Below are 18,403 nucleotides of genomic sequence, written 5' to 3'. Positions count from 1 at the left end.
AACTTAATATTTACGAATTCTGGACCATTATTCGTTTGACTTAAAGTCGGGAAAAGAAAAATAAAAGTATGGAACTCCAAAATATAAAGCTCAACATCAACGCCGAAATTACAAACCGTGTATATCAATGCGTATAGCAATGTAACGACTCGGGAGAACTAAAAAAACACTACAAACCTAAGAGCATAGTAGAATAGACAGATTCCTCTGGTGGTAGATGAAAAAGGAGAATGACTGATAAGAAAGTCAGGAATATATCCAGAATTAAAGCTGGATGAAGCATATTAACTGATGATTTGGAAATATGAATTAGAGTATAGAAAATGGGAGTGGTGGAAGATAATGGAACGAAAAAAGTTTAATTTATAATGGAAATATCGGATAGAGTAATCAAGGCAGATCACTGTATTCAATTATAGAGATCTTAATTTCCTTATTCACGCTTAATTACACTTAGTAATTTACTTATGCTTAATTACGCTTAGTAATTTACTTATGCTCACTAGTTAGTCTTGTTGGACTTTCTACCTTGTTGGACTTTAGCCCACCCTACTCTAGCTAATGGACCATTTAATTAGCCCAATTTTTTTGGACTAGTGACCCATTAATATGTAGGACAAAAACCCATTTATAAGAGCCAACATACTAGCATTTTTGTTAACCATTACTAGGAATGTTGCATGGGATCCTAACAGTAAGCACCACATTTAGACCACCACTAACCAAAAAGCAAAAACTTGTCCCCCTTGTCCCCCATAATGCCCACGGCCATGCACCCTCCCCACCACTATAAATACCAAGCTTATTCCTTCCATTTTACACTTGATCTCATTCACATTTCACACACACTTACTCTCTAATTTTCTCTCTAGTCTTTTTCACTCTAAAAAGTGTAAGTTTTAAATTTTTTTCTTCTTCTTTTCTTCTCTAGATCACGACATCATCATCATCATCATCATGTAAAGATCAAGCTTTTTAGCCTTTTGATCTTGTTATATCTTGTAGATTCAAACTTTGATTTGAATCCTTCAAGAACATGGAAGATTCAAGCTTTCTAGCTTTGAATCTTCATTACTTTTGTTGGATCTAAGTTTTCTAGCTTATGATCTCTTTATTTCGTTATAAAGATCAAAACTTGTGTTTATGGTCTTCATGAAAGTTGAAGATCTAGCTTTATGCATTCAAGATCTTCAAGAACATAAAAGATTCAAGCTTTCTAGCTTTGCAATCTCATAATGTTTGTTGAAAGGATCCAAGCTCTCTAGCTTAGGGTTCCATTACTTTGTTTGACCTAATTTATGTTCTTACTTGTTTGATTGAATAAAAGTTTGTAGCTTTAGTTGTAGATAGAACTTGTAATTGTGTTAAGACTAAGAATATGATGTAACCTTGGTTCACCATCCTTCTAAAACTCTTAAGCGAGTTGTATTCTTACTTAGTCTTGACATTTGTGTGTTGATGGTTGAAACTTGGTCAAAGTGATGCTAGAACATCAAAGAGTTGTACACTTGAAGCTTACACGCATCAAGGATGAGAACAGTGATAAGCATCAAGCACCAAGAAACCCACCGGAGCACTTGTTTACTGTTTTTCGGGGTCTGATCAGACTTTCGAGGCTTCTGGAAAATTGATTTTCAGATAGTTCGTTTCGATTATATGACCTTTCGTTTAAGACTCGCCAAAATCCGATATACAGTTTAGGATTTATAGCCTTCCGAAAAGCACTACGCCTATGTAACGACGTGCTGAAAATTCTGACCTACTCGCGCTTGAACCGTCGCCACGGTCAAACAACATCAAGTTAGGATCTGAAAATTGGGCAGCGGTTAGAGGACTCACATACGGAGCCTTGGCTACTGACCACGCGTCTTTTCGTTTTGTATAGAGGTCGTAATAGCTGTCCGAAGTTAGCCTATTGTTTCGATCTCTATTCTTGTTAAAAACTTACTTTAGCTTTTACGAATGATGATGATACTTAAGACTTAATTTATTCACTTTTAAAATTTTAGGGACAATATACTGACTTAGTTACCTTTGACTTAGGTTGACGACCTTTCGGACCGACTTACTACTTGCATACTTTTCATATCGACTTTTACTGCTTATTCACTGTGAGTTATAGCATCCCTTTCTACTTTACTATTTTTGGGACTGAGAATACATGCGCTTTTTACGTTTTACATACTAGACACGAGTACTTAAACTTTATATATGTGTAGGTGACATAACGACACAAAGATTCCCCTTAGCTCGGTAACGTTTAATCATTGGTTTTTGAACCGTGAACGCGAATCTTAGATATACATAGGGTTTGACATCCCCACTCGGGCTAGTCGCGCTAGCATTCAACGGGTGTTTAATACTTCGAGGACAAACGCACTCGCCAAGTGCACTTTTAGGGGGTGATATACTACTTGTTAAGTTTAGTTACCGGGTGCCCACGGATAAGCATATACTTTATCATACTGATTTGAAATACTGATTTAAACTGCTGGTTGAGGCACTGAAATCTCGTGGTCTACATTATATTAATGATTACAAACAAACTATAGCTCACCAACATTCGTGTTGACTTTTTAAGGATGTATTTCTCAGGTGCTTAGACGTTGTTGCTTCCGCTGTTAGACTTGCTGTTATAGTCTTGGTGTATAGACTTGCTGTTACAGACTCGCTGTGTTAGACTTCCGCTGCATTGTTTAGAGATGTCTCAAGCATGAAACTTTTACTTTGCATTCGCAACTTATGTTATTTTCAAAACAATGGCTTTGTAATGACCTTAGTATCATGTACTCATGTTAATGTTTTCTATTCATCTTTTGTAAAACAATTGAAGTTATCTTTTCATGAATGCAAAACTGGGTTTTAAACAGCATATAGTGTTTGACATTGTAAGGATCCTTTTGTTGATGATCCGTACACGATGATTTTGTACGGGGCGTCACAGAATTGGTCGAGACTTTACGTCGAAGCTTAGCCTTCAAAGGAGCCCGATTGTAACCACTGTATCTTTTAAACCCCTGCACCTTCTTCGTCGGTCGACCCACATAAATAGGTTGACCGAAACCTGGAGCCATTCATGGAAGAGACAACCTTTTGTGCGTATTTAGCCTCAACATAGGAGATAAAAGAGTACCTTCTAGTCATCCAGAATTTAATCACAGTTTATCAACATCTTATTTTATTTATATTGATAAAATGTAAAAGTATGGATGGATATGCGCATTCATACATGGAAAAATAGTTTTCATCATCACAATAATATAGTAATAACTAAGATCTATTATTATTATTATTATTATTATTATTATTATTATTATTATTATTATTATTATTATTATTATTATTATTATATTACTAGTTTATAACCCGCGAATTCGCGGGATTTTACAGTCAAAATTTTGATTAAGTTTTTAATGATGTAAATATCGTACATTTAAGATATACGTTTAAGTAACCCGCAATTCTGTAAGACTAAAATATAATTTAGTAGTAACGCAAGATTTCGCGATACTGAATATGTTAAATTAGATTAAATATCTTCTATACCCCTAATTAGATTAAAATTTATCAACCAGAATTTTGACCCCATTGACCCGTTCCGACCATATGGTGTTAAACTGGGTATTTGTTGGTTTGAATATGTCCACAATGTCATGTCAAGTGTATATGCAGGTATTGGTATTTTTAAAATGGGTTTTGAGCTTATTTTGGTGTAGGTGGGAAATTATGATTCATTTGGGTCATAATTGTCCATTTTGACCCGTTTGTATTGCTTATGGAAATATGAAGTTTCTAACATGTTTAGAATGTCATTTTAGAGTTGTGAAATGATTTTGGGTTACTCTGGTACAATGGATAAAAGTTTGGGTTATTAACTAATTTTGGTGTCATTTTGTTCAAAAGTGTGAAAATGACTTTCGGACCTACTTTGCGGACCCGTAACATGAAAATAGATAAGTTTGGATGAAGATTAATGATTCGGACATAAAAATATACACGACAGGCTTTAAAACGGTGTATAATATGTTTGGTATTTTCGAGTGTAAACCAATTTAAAATGTATGTCAAAATCAGATGTAGCAGCGGTTTGGTTACTGGCCAGCAACAGAGCAGCAACAGCAATACACCATAACTTTTAAACCTTAACTCCGTTTTTAATATATAAGTTGTCTACGGAAAGGTGAAATAGTCTACTTTTGAATGGTCACGGTCTAAAGTATTAAATCTAATTGTGTGGGACCCGAAAGTTGTTCTAAAGTGGTTGTTTACATGTATAAATAAAATTTGGTCAAAATCATAGGTGTTGCAACAAGCTTACATTTTACACTCATTTGATATTCCCATTTGTGTATATTTATGAGTTTATGAATTACAGTTTTTGTGGGCAAAATTAATAAAGGACCCTCGGAAATCCGGAATTCATCTTCTGCCACCGCATTCCACCAACATCCCCAACAGATGTAACCTCATAGGGGACCCAATTTATTTTTTCAAAGCTAATTATATTTAAAAGGTATTTTAGTGGTTGTTTACCCTTAAGAAAAAATAATAAATTTCAAAAATATATGAGGTCTTATAGTTAAATTTAGTGGTATCATATACATTATTAATTAATGTTACGTTATTTTGTAAAATTGTTTATGAATTAATGGTGTCACGGGACCCATGGGCTTACGCATAGAGGCGCTCGTGTTGTACATTGTTAAAACCATTTCAAATAGCTATCTTACGAGACAAGTCACATAGTTGGCACTAGAAGACCACTTTCCTGAAAAATGTTATTTAAGGGGTTCAAATAAGCTTTTTCCCAAATGAACACTTTAACAAAAGTAACCCTTCCTTTTAATATGTGAGATGCACAGTTGTGTATTATGACCTTTAACCATCTTGATTATACAATATGGTTCTTAGGTACCATGTGAAACAAGTTTAGTGTGTTTTACTCCTACATAAAATTAACTTCACACCAAACAAAGGGTACTGTATACTATAGCACACCAAGACAAGGTCTTCAAAGCTTATGAACATATAATCAAATCAAGAATAGCAACATATGCTAACCTTTGGAGTCTCAATTATCATACAAATCCTAAAGTTAACTTCTTCAACTAACTCTTAGAGCTATTCTTATTTCATTAAACAAAGAAAATTGATCCTGTGCCCCATATGGCATGATATAAGAGACGACATGACCCTGGAAACTATTAGAAATTTTACAAATGATATTCACATGGCAAGAAGTTATATCATCAATAGCATAGAAAATGTCATCTTGAAAAACGAGGAATCGACCATTATCTTTGCAAGAGATGCTAATAGAGCAAGTGATTTTGACATGAAGACGAATAGACATGTGATTATGGCGATAAGCGAGACAAACAACAACTTGACTTCGTCCTCGTTAAATCTAAAAGGTAGGAAATAGGAAAGGAAAAGGTTTACTAGAGGTGCAACAATGTATCTTGGCTCAATGCTATACCTCATCTTAATTTATACTCTTCTGAAGTAAAAGCGCTGTAGTCCTGAACAAATGCATGCAAAAAAAACTAAAAAGATTACAGAAGATGAATTACTTTCTTGACACAAGTGTAATATGCAAGGTATTTATAAGTAGCACAAGTAAAAGGAGTTGGTACTAGTAGACCTCTTACATTGGATGTCATTTGGGGGGTTCAAATTAGCTTTTTATTTTAAAAGTACAGCCCATAAAGTATGTCAGTGGACCACTTCCCTTGGCATGTTATATTAAAGGGATCAGTTATTCAAATAAGTTTATATTGGCAACGACCCTTAGTATACTGTACTATCTTCATGATAACAAATGGAACCCTTTAGGTATCTAACTAAGTTCTTACTTTTTCAGCCTTTCCTTTACTTTGAGTTCAATATACTAAAATAAATTGTTAGTATGACTGTATTCAAGTGATTTCCTTTTGAAATTGAAGATTGACCACTTCCAGATATAATTAGCTTTTACCCTGTTTATATTATTTCTTCTAAAATATATTTTTTTGTCCTAAAATGTTTTTACAATGTGAAAGATTTTCTTACGGAGTTCAAGTGATTTCCTTTTAATCCCAAGATTGACCACGACCTTCAGCTCGATAAAACTGGCAACCTTGTAATGAAACACACACAAAAATACACTAAGATAATAAAATTCATTTCTCATTCTTGTTTATGAATTTTTTTTTTTTTAATAGCAGTTTGTGATCATCCAGGTGACTAAACTACTCACATGTTCATCTCCCACAGTTGCATAACCCGCCTCCAACTGCTGATCTGCGCGGTAAAACCCCCCGTCCTCAACTGTCCCCGAAACGTGATGTGCGGAAGACACCCTTGGGTGGAATTCAAGGGTTAAGGGGCAACTTTGTGTGCAATCATGCACCCCCACGGGAGTCGAACTTCCGACCTCTCGGTAAGAGATGCAGATCACTACCACATGAGCTACAACACAAAGTTCTTGTCGTAAATTATATATTTTGACTTTTAATGTCAAACAGCAATGATTATAACTTATAATTTTGATTTTTCTCATAGTTTATGAAGGAACTTTCAATATAGAATTACCTACATTAGTTTACGACTTATGATCAGCAATGATGGAGTTAATAAGCCCATATAACTTTAAAAAGATTTGAAATGAGGATTTGAAATTTTAAAAATTTGTTGGTTGGGTGTACTTGCAAACTACTCGCCGTTTGGGTCACCTATTTTATTTCCCCGGTATCGGATCTAAATTTGTATTTGTGTGGATAACATTTGGACACCATGTATTTCGTGAATTAACCTAAAGTTGAATTGATTATTCTGTCGTTAGTATTTTGTTTTATTTTTTTATTTTTTTTGTAAAAAATTAGGATTTGTAGTTTTAGAGTGTGTTTGGATGAAACTAGCTTATAACTTAAGCTGGAGCTTGTGGCTGAAACTGAAAGCTGGAGCTTAATTTTTAAGTTAGAAGCTGGAGTTTATGTTTTATAAGTGTTTGATAAAGTAGCTGAAGCCTATTTATGCTAAGTGTTTGATAAAGTAGGCTCTATTTTTGAGTTAACAACAAGCGTCAAGCGTCTTGACTGCTCTTTATAGCCTAAATTGAATTCCATGCAGGATTTAAAACCCATGAAAATTTGATTCTACTATTTTCATGGTGCTTTAATTTTATTTTACTAATTTTTATTTTTTTTAAAAAATTTCCTACTTATTGGCCGGAGGTCCACTCGAAAGCTATCTCTTTATCCGTTGAATAGAAAGAGGGGTGACTTTCTCTACTTTTGAGAGTGTTTTCACTTTGAGTGGAGAAATGACTTGTTTTTATTCTCGGATAGGAGAATGATTGTCTACATCTCACTTCCCCCATACACAACTCATGTGTTATTGGATTTTGTTGTTGTTGTTGATAAAGTAGCTGGAGCTTATGTATGTAAAATGACGTAAAAGGACAATAAAATAAATGATAAATGATGATTTAGGGGCTAATAACGTAATTTTACTTCCATAAGCTTCTTAGCTTATTTTCAAAAGCTACTTCAACTAGCTTATTTTTATAGAGCTTATATTTTTAATAAGCTCTGAAATATGTGTCTGCCAAACAAGACTGGAAGCTGGAGCTTATGAAAAAAAATAAGCCTAAGCTCCCATAAGCTCCTAGAAGCTTGTGTGCCAAACACACCCTTAGAGAAGAACAAGAGCAAGTTTCACATTCAGGCAAGAATAATGGCGAAAAGACGATTTTACCCTCACATCCAATGCATATGTAATGACTTAACGGACTTATTTAATGAAAGTTATACGGATGGATGATGCTTGCAAATTTTTGATAAACAAATGATTTTAAAGGCAAAAAACTAACTCGGGGGACGCTGTTAACAAATATGGAGGTATAATACAGTGACCAACGGAGCAACAAAGAATAAAAAATAACCCGCGGAAGATGAGTGCTTAATTTTAAGTAACCGTACAAACTGAAATGAAGAAGAAAATAGACAGTACCAAATTATAAAAAATAGTGTTGATATACTCAATATACAACCAGACGTAAACGAATTCTCAAACACATGAAACGGGCATAATAATTACAGTCGTTATTAATTGCTAACAATTAACAAATTAACCCTATTAGCAATTTGGAATGCACGATATCGTTTCTTATCATTGTTATAACTTTAGATTTACCTCGCCTTTTCCTAATATAAGGCCAGAAGTCCAAATGAGCCGGTGTCGTGCTTGTTGCTTGTTGCCTATCGGGAGCCAACGGATCCTTCTCTTTCTTCAACCAACATTACGCCAACAATACGCATAGGTCAACAAGATTATCAAGTGTTATTCATTTAGACTATTTACTTTCAAAGGTTCCATTACATTACATTACATTACATTCTTTCTAAAAAAGAAAACGAGAACCACCCTTACATGTTCATTACTCCATACAACATATATACAGAAAGCAACAAAACACTAAAAATATCAACTTATGAAATCTTTCACTAATCATACACGTTTAGTCCATTTATTGCTTCAACATTTTCATTTTACTTGCGAGAAGGAATATCTTACCTAAGTATCTTTAACTTCACAAAAAATGTGAGTTAATACAAATGTCATGGTAAACTACTAAACAAATTCAACTATCCTCAATTAAGCTAGAGTAAAAGATAGTAAGAATTACAATTAAGTTGTAGCAAACGAATAGATATATAATTAAAGGTAAGAATTACAGCTCACCTCACCAAATTTCATCCAAAATCCTCAAGATTACCACAAAACACCCGAGAATGACATAGACAACATTCAGTTGAATAATTTTTTTTTATTAATGGGTCCAACTTTTTTTTTTGAACTGACTAATTCCGGAGCGACTACCCACTTTGCGTGCAGCACGGATTCATTGCAGGCGAACCTCCTTTAATTATTCAGTTGAATAATTAAACTTGAAACCTGAACCCCTTTTATCAAACTGACTTAGCTTTTGAAGTTGATGATCATTTATTTTCTATATTGGGTCTTAACATAGAGTTATTGGGGTGTGGAGTGCAAGCCTATTAAAGTTTACTAATGCGGTGTCGCGACAACAGAGGGGTTAAGGGGGTCCCGCTTGTTATTAATAATGGTTTATCAAAGGAAGGGGTTTCTAATAATTTCCAAAACCTATCAAGTTAGTACGGAGTCTACGGAGCAAAACATTTGACATAACTTAACGGTCGGATTTAAAATTTGCGAAAAGTAAATATCCGTCCCCAAATGAAAAATGCATGAAATAATAAGGGGCTAAGTGAAACATATATATATAAATAAGAACATATAAATAAATTAGGGTATTGAGTGGATCAAATACTAGGGTTTCAATTCATCTACTACCGCAGCCTCAAGTCTCCCCTGTTTTTTCTTCCTTCACTCAACACTCACGATGGCGGTCGGGTAATGTCTCTACGTAATCAATTTCTTCATATCTATAAATATATTTTCTGTATCTTTGTATTCATGCGATGAATTCTGTCTTCGTATTATTTGCTTTTTTATATTCAATTCGAATCCTTCGCAGAAAGAACAAGAGAATTTCAAAGGGAAAGAAGAGTGGAAAGAAGAAAGCGTTAGTTTTATTCCACTTGATTTAATTTTTTGTTTTGTTTTGTTTTCTATAAATATTTAAATAATTAATAATTAATTAATGTAAATTTGTTAATGAAACAGAGCTGATCCTTTCTCAAAGAAGGATTGGTATGATATCAAAGCACCATCGCTATTCAGCACTCGAAATGTTGGCAAAACCCTAGTTTCACGTACTCAGGGTACAAAGGTATTGTTTTATTCCTTATGTATTTGTAAAGATTTGGTAATAGAAACTTTAATATATTGTCATTTAGGAAGCTATATATATGTTAGTTACTGTTCTGATTATTGAACACGTTGCATTTGATCTTTAAGTTAAAATGAATGTATGTAATTATAAACCTAAGAACTTAATAAGTGTTGCTGATTTTGCAATTGAATTTACTTTTAGTATAAATTTGTTAAAATGCATGTAAGGACTTGTTAGTTGAAGGAACGTAGAAATGTTTGTTGAACATACATCTTTACATGATGTTGTCATAAACTTTTGTTTTTTTTGATAAAATGATCCACATATGCCACATTTTATAATATTTCATGCTGTATTGCCCTGAGATGTTGAAAAGTGTACACTTTTTTGGCTTCTTAAGTTTCAACAGGGGTCTGTAGTTCTTGACCTGTGAAAATATAAATGATCACATAGAATTTAAGTGGATTTGGGTTGCAATTGTATTAGACAAGTCATTTTAGACTATATTCTTTTGCGCTTTTTAACTGCTTGTTTCTGTCCTCTTTGTATTCATCACATGTGATGGCTTGAGCATTAGAAACTGAAGTTGTTCTTTTTATTTGTTTGTTATTTTCAGATTGCTTCAGAAGGTCTCAAACATCGTGTTTTTGAAGTATCATTGGCTGACCTTCAAAATGATGAGGATCATGCTTTCAGAAAGATCCGTTTGAGAGCCGAAGATGTTCAAGGAAAGAACGTCTTGACTCAATTTTGGGTACGAATCAATTTTTAAGTTTCTTTGTTATATTTTCAACTCTTCATATTAAACTAAACCTTTGTGTGTCTTTTTTAGGGCATGGACTTCACAACAGACAAATTGAGATCTCTAGTGAAGAAATGGCAGTCTTTGATTGAGGCACACGTTGATGTTAAGACCACCGATAACTACACTTTGAGGATGTTCTGCATTGGCTTCACCAAAAAGCGTGCTAACCAGGTGAAAAGGACCTGCTATGCACAATCTAGCCAGATCCGTCAGGTCAGCATTTATGGAACATAAAAGTTAAAGTTGTGTTCTTGATGAATTGTGTTTCTTTAAGTTGTGGTTGTTAAGGTTTTATGTTTTTTGTTAGATTCGTCGCAAAATGAGGGAGATTATGGTGACCCAAGCACAAACTTGTGACCTTAAAGAGCTGGTGCAGAAGTTTATTCCGGAGTCGATTGGGCGCGAGATAGAGAAAGCTACGTCTAGCATTTACCCGCTACAAAATGTGTTTATTCGCAAAGTTAAGATCTTGAAGGCACCAAAGTTTGATATTGGGAAATTAATGGAGGCAAGTTATATTTTTTATATTTATTTTATTTTATATATTGTTGTAGAATGCTGTCTACATTTATCATATTTCTAAATTTTACAACTTTATGTGTTGGTTTAGGTTCATGGTGATTATTCAGATGATGTAGGTGTTAAGATGGAGAGGCCTGCAGAGGAGGCAGTGCCAGAAGTAACTGAGGTTATTGGTGCTTAAATCAGAGTTATGTTGTTTTTTTTTATATGTAATCTTGGTTTTGTTTCTGGGATTAGTGATGAATATTGTTCTTAAATTTGATATGGAATTTTGTAGTTGTGTTTTTGAGAATATTTGAAGCATAATAAAAGCTTGCCGATGCTTTTTGACTTCAATTAATGCTTTATTATATATTTGTTGATCACCCTTGCTAAGCAACTGAATCACGCCGTTCCTTTAAAGCTGGAATCAAGAACATGAATGATGTCGTTTTTTATATGATCTAAGAGGATTTAAAATAGGTTACAGCTTTCATAAATCCTTGTTTTATGTAGGTTTTATCATATTAAAAGTATTACTGGAATACTTACATAAGCTCATTGAAGTGAGGAAATTGTGTTTTTGGTTAAATCAAATGCTACACAAAATTTCCCCTCTTTAACTTGTTATCTTCTCATGTTCAAGTTCTATCAACAACAAAAATTGAAATACTAAACCACATGTTGGAAACAACAATCAAATTCGATTTTCTGTAAAATAAACCGTAAATGTAAATGTAAACTTTTGACATAGTAAACTATAGCGATAGCTCTTGTTTACATAACTTTATATTAGTCTTCTTATCTTTTGCAAATTACACTTACATTCTTGATTGATTTGGTAGTGTAAGTCCGTCGTCTCTACGGTTTTCGATAAATCAAACCAACCGTCCTTATTTTGTAAAATTTACATTGATCGTGTGTGACTTACTTAAAATTGTACAATGTATATTGGTCTTTAAGTTTTTAAAATGTACTTATAGAAGGGACGTTTAACGCACATTTTAAATAAACCATAGGCTATAAACGTACAATTCTAGATAAGTTCTTGGATGATCGACGCTCGTTCCTGTTTCTAAACTTGCAATTTTAAAAGATAAAGTGACTGGTGTAATTTCATAAAATTCATATGGACTATTGTGAGTTTTCAAAAATAAAGACGGTTATTGTAATTTCATGTCAAATACAATGACTATTGGTATAATCTACTCTGACATATCCATCATAAACTGAATACCTTACCTTAAAAACTTATTGTCCATTGCAACATAACATTATCTGATCACATGAAAGACCAGTCTAGTAAATACAAACAACACAAACTTGTTACACATAATAAGCTTAGGCCGAAACAGATCCTCAAATTTGACCAGAATGGTCCCCACTGTAATCGATCTCATTCTCCAAATCGAATTCCTCCTCATCAGGATCTAACGATCCACCAATTGGGGCCTGCACACTAGTAGCAGTAGAACTTTCCCCGGGGACCTTCGCCTCTTGAATAATTCTATTAATTTCATCAACGCTTTGCAGTGATTGATCACGACTTGCATTCTCATAGTTTGTTTTCTCACCTTCAACTAGCTCTTTCGGTATGTTCTTCAGAAACCAGGGATGTTTCTTTATTTCTTCTATTGTGATTCTCTAAAATAACATTTAAAAAAACCTCACTTATGAATATTCGTATTGTAATAATAATAAAAAAGTGAAACGTAATTTTCAGACAAAAGGTTTACCTTGGAGGGATTTGCAACGAAGATGTGAGAAAGAAGGTGTCTACACTCAACAGAAACACGCACGTAATCTGGAATCGAGTACTGAACGCTCACAATTCTCTGTTAAAAATCATAACCATGTTAACAATTACTATTAAGATCAAGTCTTTGTTTGACTTTGTCGGTCAAATGTTAGTATTTCCAAACTTCATCTTCTGTTAAGATCCATCGAATTCTTCAGAAGTATAATGTACATTTCAAGCCCGAAACAGTAATGTAACAGAAAAAATTATTTCTCTAGTTTTGTTCGAAGTCCTTTTTAAATTTTGACTTAACATATTTTTGCTTGTGCTATATAATATTTGATGAAAATTATATGAATGGAGTCGGTTTTAAAATGTGTTTTCATTGGTTTAGCTTTCATCAAATCAAATATTATATTATACAAACAAAAATATTTAAAGTCAAAGTTATATAAGAAATACTTAAAAAAGTCAAAGCGAGACAGTAATTTTGGAAAGTACTAATACTATTATACTAATATTAGACCCCACAGTCAAAGATATCTCACCCCAATAGTTTTCCGGAAATTTCGAGGGTCTTCGGGATCTTCAAAAGGGTAAGCCCCAACCAACATAACATACAGTGTCACCCCACAGGACCAAACATCTGCAATCTAAAACAAAACCATTTTCACTTGTTTATTACAACAAAAAATAAATGATAATCTACTTAAAACAAAATTACCTTTCCGTCATATTCTTTTCGAGATAGAACCTCAGGGGCAATGTAAGCAGGTGTTCCAACAGTAGATTTTGGTTGCGAGTGCAATAAACCAGACTGCCCAAAACACAATTAAAATAAAAATGGAAAAAAGGAAATATATAAAATGCAAACTTTACTTAAAACGATGACATTTACAGTATTAGTAAACCTTTGAATAACCAAAATCACAAATTTTGAGACGTGGGGTTGGGCTCCCGTCTAGGAGAGTGTTCTCTAGTTTCAGATCTCTATGGCAAATTTCCTGAAAACAAATAAATAATCATTTAAGAAACAATTTGTACATTTTCGTAACTCGAATTGCTAAATAGATATTATCATTTTCACCATGGAATGGCAGTAGCTGACTCCTGATACAAGTTGTTGGAAGAAAAACCGAGCCTGTATTAAAAAAAAAAAAAAAAAAAAAAAAAAATTAAAATTAAAAAAAGAAGATTTCTCACTTGTAATTCTTGCACATTGGCAGTTATGTTGCTGAAATTAAATTAAAAATTTTAAAAAATAATAATAATAAAGAAGATAAATGTTTAAACCTCATCTTCACTGAATCTGCCAGCACTGGTGATCTTACTAAAGAGTTCACCACCAGCTGCATATTCCATGACTATAGCCAAATGTGTTTTTGTTAATAAGACCTGCAAATTAGCAATAAATGTGGAAATTAAGAAACTTTATCTTCATGTAATTGAATTATTAACTTTAGTTCTAAATGAGTCAAAAGCTGAAAGTTCAAACTTACCTCTTTGAACCTAACGATGTTTGGATGCCTTAACGACCTGTGGTTGATGATTTCCCTCTGAACATTTTCATCAATCTGAAAGAAGAAAATAAAAATTAGCCTCCAAAAGTACGAGATCCGTTTCAGCATCTTGAATTAGTCAGTCTTGTATACAATAAACGCAAAGGTTTACATTGTCCATGTACGTGTGATCTATTTAGTCAATCTCTATACATAGCAGGTAACTCAGTTTACGTTTTCCTAATGCCCTTTACTTGATCATCTCCAAGTTAAAATTGTTAAAAAGTCTTTATCAACCTTAATCTCATGAATTAATGTTTTACACTGTCCATGTAAGTGTGATCTATGGTTGACTTGAGATGGGTCAAACCCTAGCCTATAAAAAAGTTTCCATTTTTATGAAACTTTACTTAAACTACTATGAGATCAACAAAATTCTACCCAAAAAGAAGATCAACTCAACAATGTGAATCTTGTAAATATCAAAGAATCAAATCAAGAAAACTATTTGCTCTTCATCATCTTATTCAGCAAAAGAAAAAAAAATTCCTAAATGAAAAATGGGAACTTTTTTTATTATTCTTTAATTTACATGTACAAAAGAATCAAACAAAAACCCAGTAGCCAGTTTCAAAGAAAAAGAAATAAAGATTACAACCTATCCATCAAATTAACTGAAAAATAAAAAATAAAAATAAAGTTGATACCTTTTTGCCTCTTTCAATGTATTTGACAGCAAACAACTCTTTAGTCCTTTTATCTCTAACAAGCCTTGCAACTCCAAAGTTCCCAGAACCAAGTTCTTTCAATGGCTCATATTTTTCCTCCATTGTAAACAAATTCCTCAAGAAAATTCAATGAACTCCCAAAATGTGTTTAATATTAAAACCCACTAAAAGTAAGTCAAATTAAACTATACCCAGATGAAACGAATTGAAACAGAAGATGATTGCTTTAAATCAAGACATCAATATAAACTGGGGTTTGGGAAGTACAGTGTTAACACCTATTTGAGGAGGTAAGGCTTAGTATGTAAACACTATACTAGAAAACACGATACTTGAAGTAATCTAGCTTTAGGTGGGCGAGTGTTGCCGATTGATGTTTGCTCTTGGAAAATAATCCTGCAGATCCGGTTTACAAGTACAGAAACTTGTGGGGTGGCTTAATCAATCTGTCGTCCGTAGAGCGTAGAATTGCTAGCCGGATGACTTCTAGTGACAGAAAGTGCTAGAGAGAGGGGTGAAGTCTCTGCTCTCAAATTTATTAGAGTGTCTGAATTGTGTAAAATGACGACCCAATGGGTCTATTTATAGTGTCAGATCCACCGGATTGTTCGGGGACACGTGTCAGATGATGATACGTTCTGTTACTTGTGATCCGAAATTTATGCTGAAAGTGGCGTTCTCCGGCCAGGGCTTACGCGCTAGGCGTCCTTCAGGGCTTACGCATGACGGAGCAGCCTGTACAGCGGAGAACGGTAGGCGGACAGTCTCATAAAACTGTTGTTCTCAGTGCTTCTGATGGTAATTTTATGCGATCATTATGCTTTTTATGCATGTATTCGATAGGATACACCATTATACAGTATTCTTAATTATTTTAATTACGGAGTATATAATTTATAAATTAAGGGTCATTGTTAGTTAAATTAAGTTTTACAGTAGTTGTTATTAGTAGTAGCTTAGAAGTTAGAAAACGAGCTCAATTCAAAGGATCTAGTGAGTAATAATATGTTTTCTTTTCTAGGGTAAAATTTGGGAATTAAAAAAGATTTCGTTAAGCATCGGTTATTTATTTAAACATTGCTAATTCAACTTGAAGTGTTGACTAATGACACTTACGGAGTAATTACTTTTTGTTACTCTTTTCATAATACTCCGTACTACCTATTATAGAAAACGATTATAAAATTTTAGGCTGTGTTCCCAAGTTGTATGTTGGGAAGAAAGGGAATGAAGTAATAAGAAAATTTAAAAGTTTAGTGTTCCTTCATATGCTTCCTTCTAAATTGGAAGGATCCAACTCCCCTCCCCTTCATTCCCCTTCATCTCAATTCATTTCTTTCCCAACACAGCCTTAAAGACGGATTTCGTTTAAAGGAGTTTTGTGTTTTAAGTGAATTGTTTATATATGGGCTAGTGATATCAAGGAAGATGTACACAAACAGATTTTTATACGAAATACTACAAAAAATTCATTTATTTTTTATAATTTTTTGTAACTTTAACATAACTCATCAGCTAATGCTAATGCTAATGCTAACGCTAACGCTAACGAGTAGGACTAGGACTAGGACTAGGGACTAGGACTAGGGAAGACTAGACAGCCCAGTTGCCGATTAGGCTACAACAATACACAAAAACAGTACTCGATATATACAAGCTATATACGCTAGAAAAGGTTGCCTATGGAGCAACTATTGAACTTATGAACCATAGCTAAACCACACAAGACCACGGATCCGAAATCCACTTCAACCAGTCTAACTTGCGACTCTTTATTCGAGTAGATATCCATTCAAAAGATTTAAGTTGTATCTCCATTAAGGCCGTCAAAGAGTTCCAACAAACCTTAGAGAAGACTTTTGGGTTTCGATTTCTCCAAATTGAGTACGCACATGTCCACTCCAAAGCTTGCAAATCTTCATCATTTGGTGTTGCATTGCCTCCAACTATTTTTTCGTCGATAAGTGAAGAAAGTCTCTTGGTAGTAAAGATTCTGCTTGTTGCTAAGTTCCATACCCACGAATCCGTATCCCTATCCGATTTAACATATGAACTCAATAAGTTCAATAATTGGTTCAAATCAGTTATCGCCCGACCCGAAGGCTCACGTCGCCAATTCCAGCCTATCTCGAACGTATCAGCCCCCAAAATAGTCTGTCTCGTACCCTTGCCTCGCGATCTGCATTCAAATGACAAAGCCTCTTGAAACTCTCTTTTAAAGGTGAAGCAATCAACCAAGGATCATCCCAAAAGCTTGTGCTCGAACCATCGCCAATGTGTCTTGAAAGGGAGTTAGCCAAGTTGACTCACAAAGCCTCGATACCATAACCTGCACGCACAATGTTTAACCACACACTACTCTTTTCATTCGGGCTATGAGAACCCGAATGTAGGAGTAAACCGTTAGCGCCATGAATTCTTCTAACAACCGACACCCAAAGTGAATTACTTTCAGTTTTAGCCCGCCAAAACCATTTTCCCAATAAAGCTAAATTCCCCCCCCCCCCCCCCCCCCCCACAAAAGTTACGTCTAATACTCTCAAGTTCTTTAATTACACTCAACGGGGCACGAAAGAGCGAAAAATAATATATCGGTAAGCTACTAAGAACCGATTTAACGAGCGTCAACCTTCCACCATAATAATATATCCGACAATCTCTTGGTAAATTTTTCAATCACGGGATTCCAATTTTCGACACGATTCATATTCTTAACCATAGGCAAACCAAGATAAGTGAATGGAAGTTCACCAATTTTACATCCCACCCGATTAGCCAAAACTTCTACTTTATCTTTGTTTACACCTAAACCGAATAGTTGGATTTTGTTGTAATTAATTTTGAAACCCGAATCATTTTCAAAACATTTGAGAAGTTTCATCAAGTTGCAAAAATTTTGACGATGTCACTCACCAAGGAAGATGGTATCATTCGCGTATTGTAGGTGCGAGATGTTGATATTTTCTGAGCCAATTCTAGCACCTTTGTAAAGTCCGCAATCAATAGCTTTTTTGATGAGGAAATTTAACCCCTCGACCGCGATAATAAAGAGAAACGGGTATAATGGGTCACCTTATCTTACTCCGCGTTCAATATAAAACTCATTAGTAGGCGACACGTTAACAAGGATAGAGATAGAAGCCAATGGAGACAAGCTAAGATCCACTTACGCCATTTTTCCCAAAACCCATTCGCCTCATAATCTCAAGAAGAAACTCTCAACTTAGGCTATCGAAGGATTTCTCGAAATCCACTTTGAACACTAAACTTTTCCTTTTATTCTTTTTAAGATAACCAATCGACTCGTTAACAATGAGAGCACCATCCAAGATG

At 34.2% G+C, this 18,403-nt stretch overlaps 2 protein-coding genes across 2 annotated transcripts; one reads left to right on the top strand and one right to left on the bottom strand.

Moving 5' to 3' along the window:
* Positions 1-9,318: 9,318 nt before the first annotated feature.
* Positions 9,319-11,462, top strand: LOC139847429 (small ribosomal subunit protein eS1). The gene is made up of 7 exons (XM_071837101.1): positions 9,319-9,417; positions 9,542-9,589; positions 9,691-9,796; positions 10,416-10,553; positions 10,632-10,817; positions 10,912-11,112; positions 11,215-11,462. The coding sequence occupies exons 1-7, from the start codon at positions 9,407-9,409 to the stop codon at positions 11,305-11,307; spliced, it is 783 nt and encodes a 260-aa protein (XP_071693202.1). The 5' UTR covers positions 9,319-9,406; the 3' UTR covers positions 11,308-11,462.
* Positions 11,463-12,305: 843 nt separating this feature from the next.
* On the bottom strand, positions 12,306-15,351 carry LOC139848106 (serine/threonine-protein kinase SAPK3-like). The gene is made up of 9 exons (XM_071837840.1): positions 15,050-15,351; positions 14,343-14,417; positions 14,137-14,238; positions 13,931-13,984; positions 13,755-13,847; positions 13,568-13,660; positions 13,392-13,496; positions 12,842-12,940; positions 12,306-12,749 (listed from the first exon to the last, which is right to left on the bottom strand). Exons 1-9 carry the CDS (start codon positions 15,170-15,172, stop codon positions 12,465-12,467), a joined length of 1,029 nt encoding a protein of 342 aa, XP_071693941.1. The 5' UTR covers positions 15,173-15,351; the 3' UTR covers positions 12,306-12,464.
* Between the last annotated feature and the right edge of the window lie 3,052 nt (positions 15,352-18,403).

The sequence above is a fragment of the Rutidosis leptorrhynchoides genome, chromosome 5 (assembly GCF_046630445.1).
Source record: "Rutidosis leptorrhynchoides isolate AG116_Rl617_1_P2 chromosome 5, CSIRO_AGI_Rlap_v1, whole genome shotgun sequence".
Taxonomy (NCBI): domain Eukaryota; kingdom Viridiplantae; phylum Streptophyta; class Magnoliopsida; order Asterales; family Asteraceae; genus Rutidosis; species Rutidosis leptorrhynchoides.
This window is presented reverse-complemented; position numbering and strand designations above follow the sequence as displayed.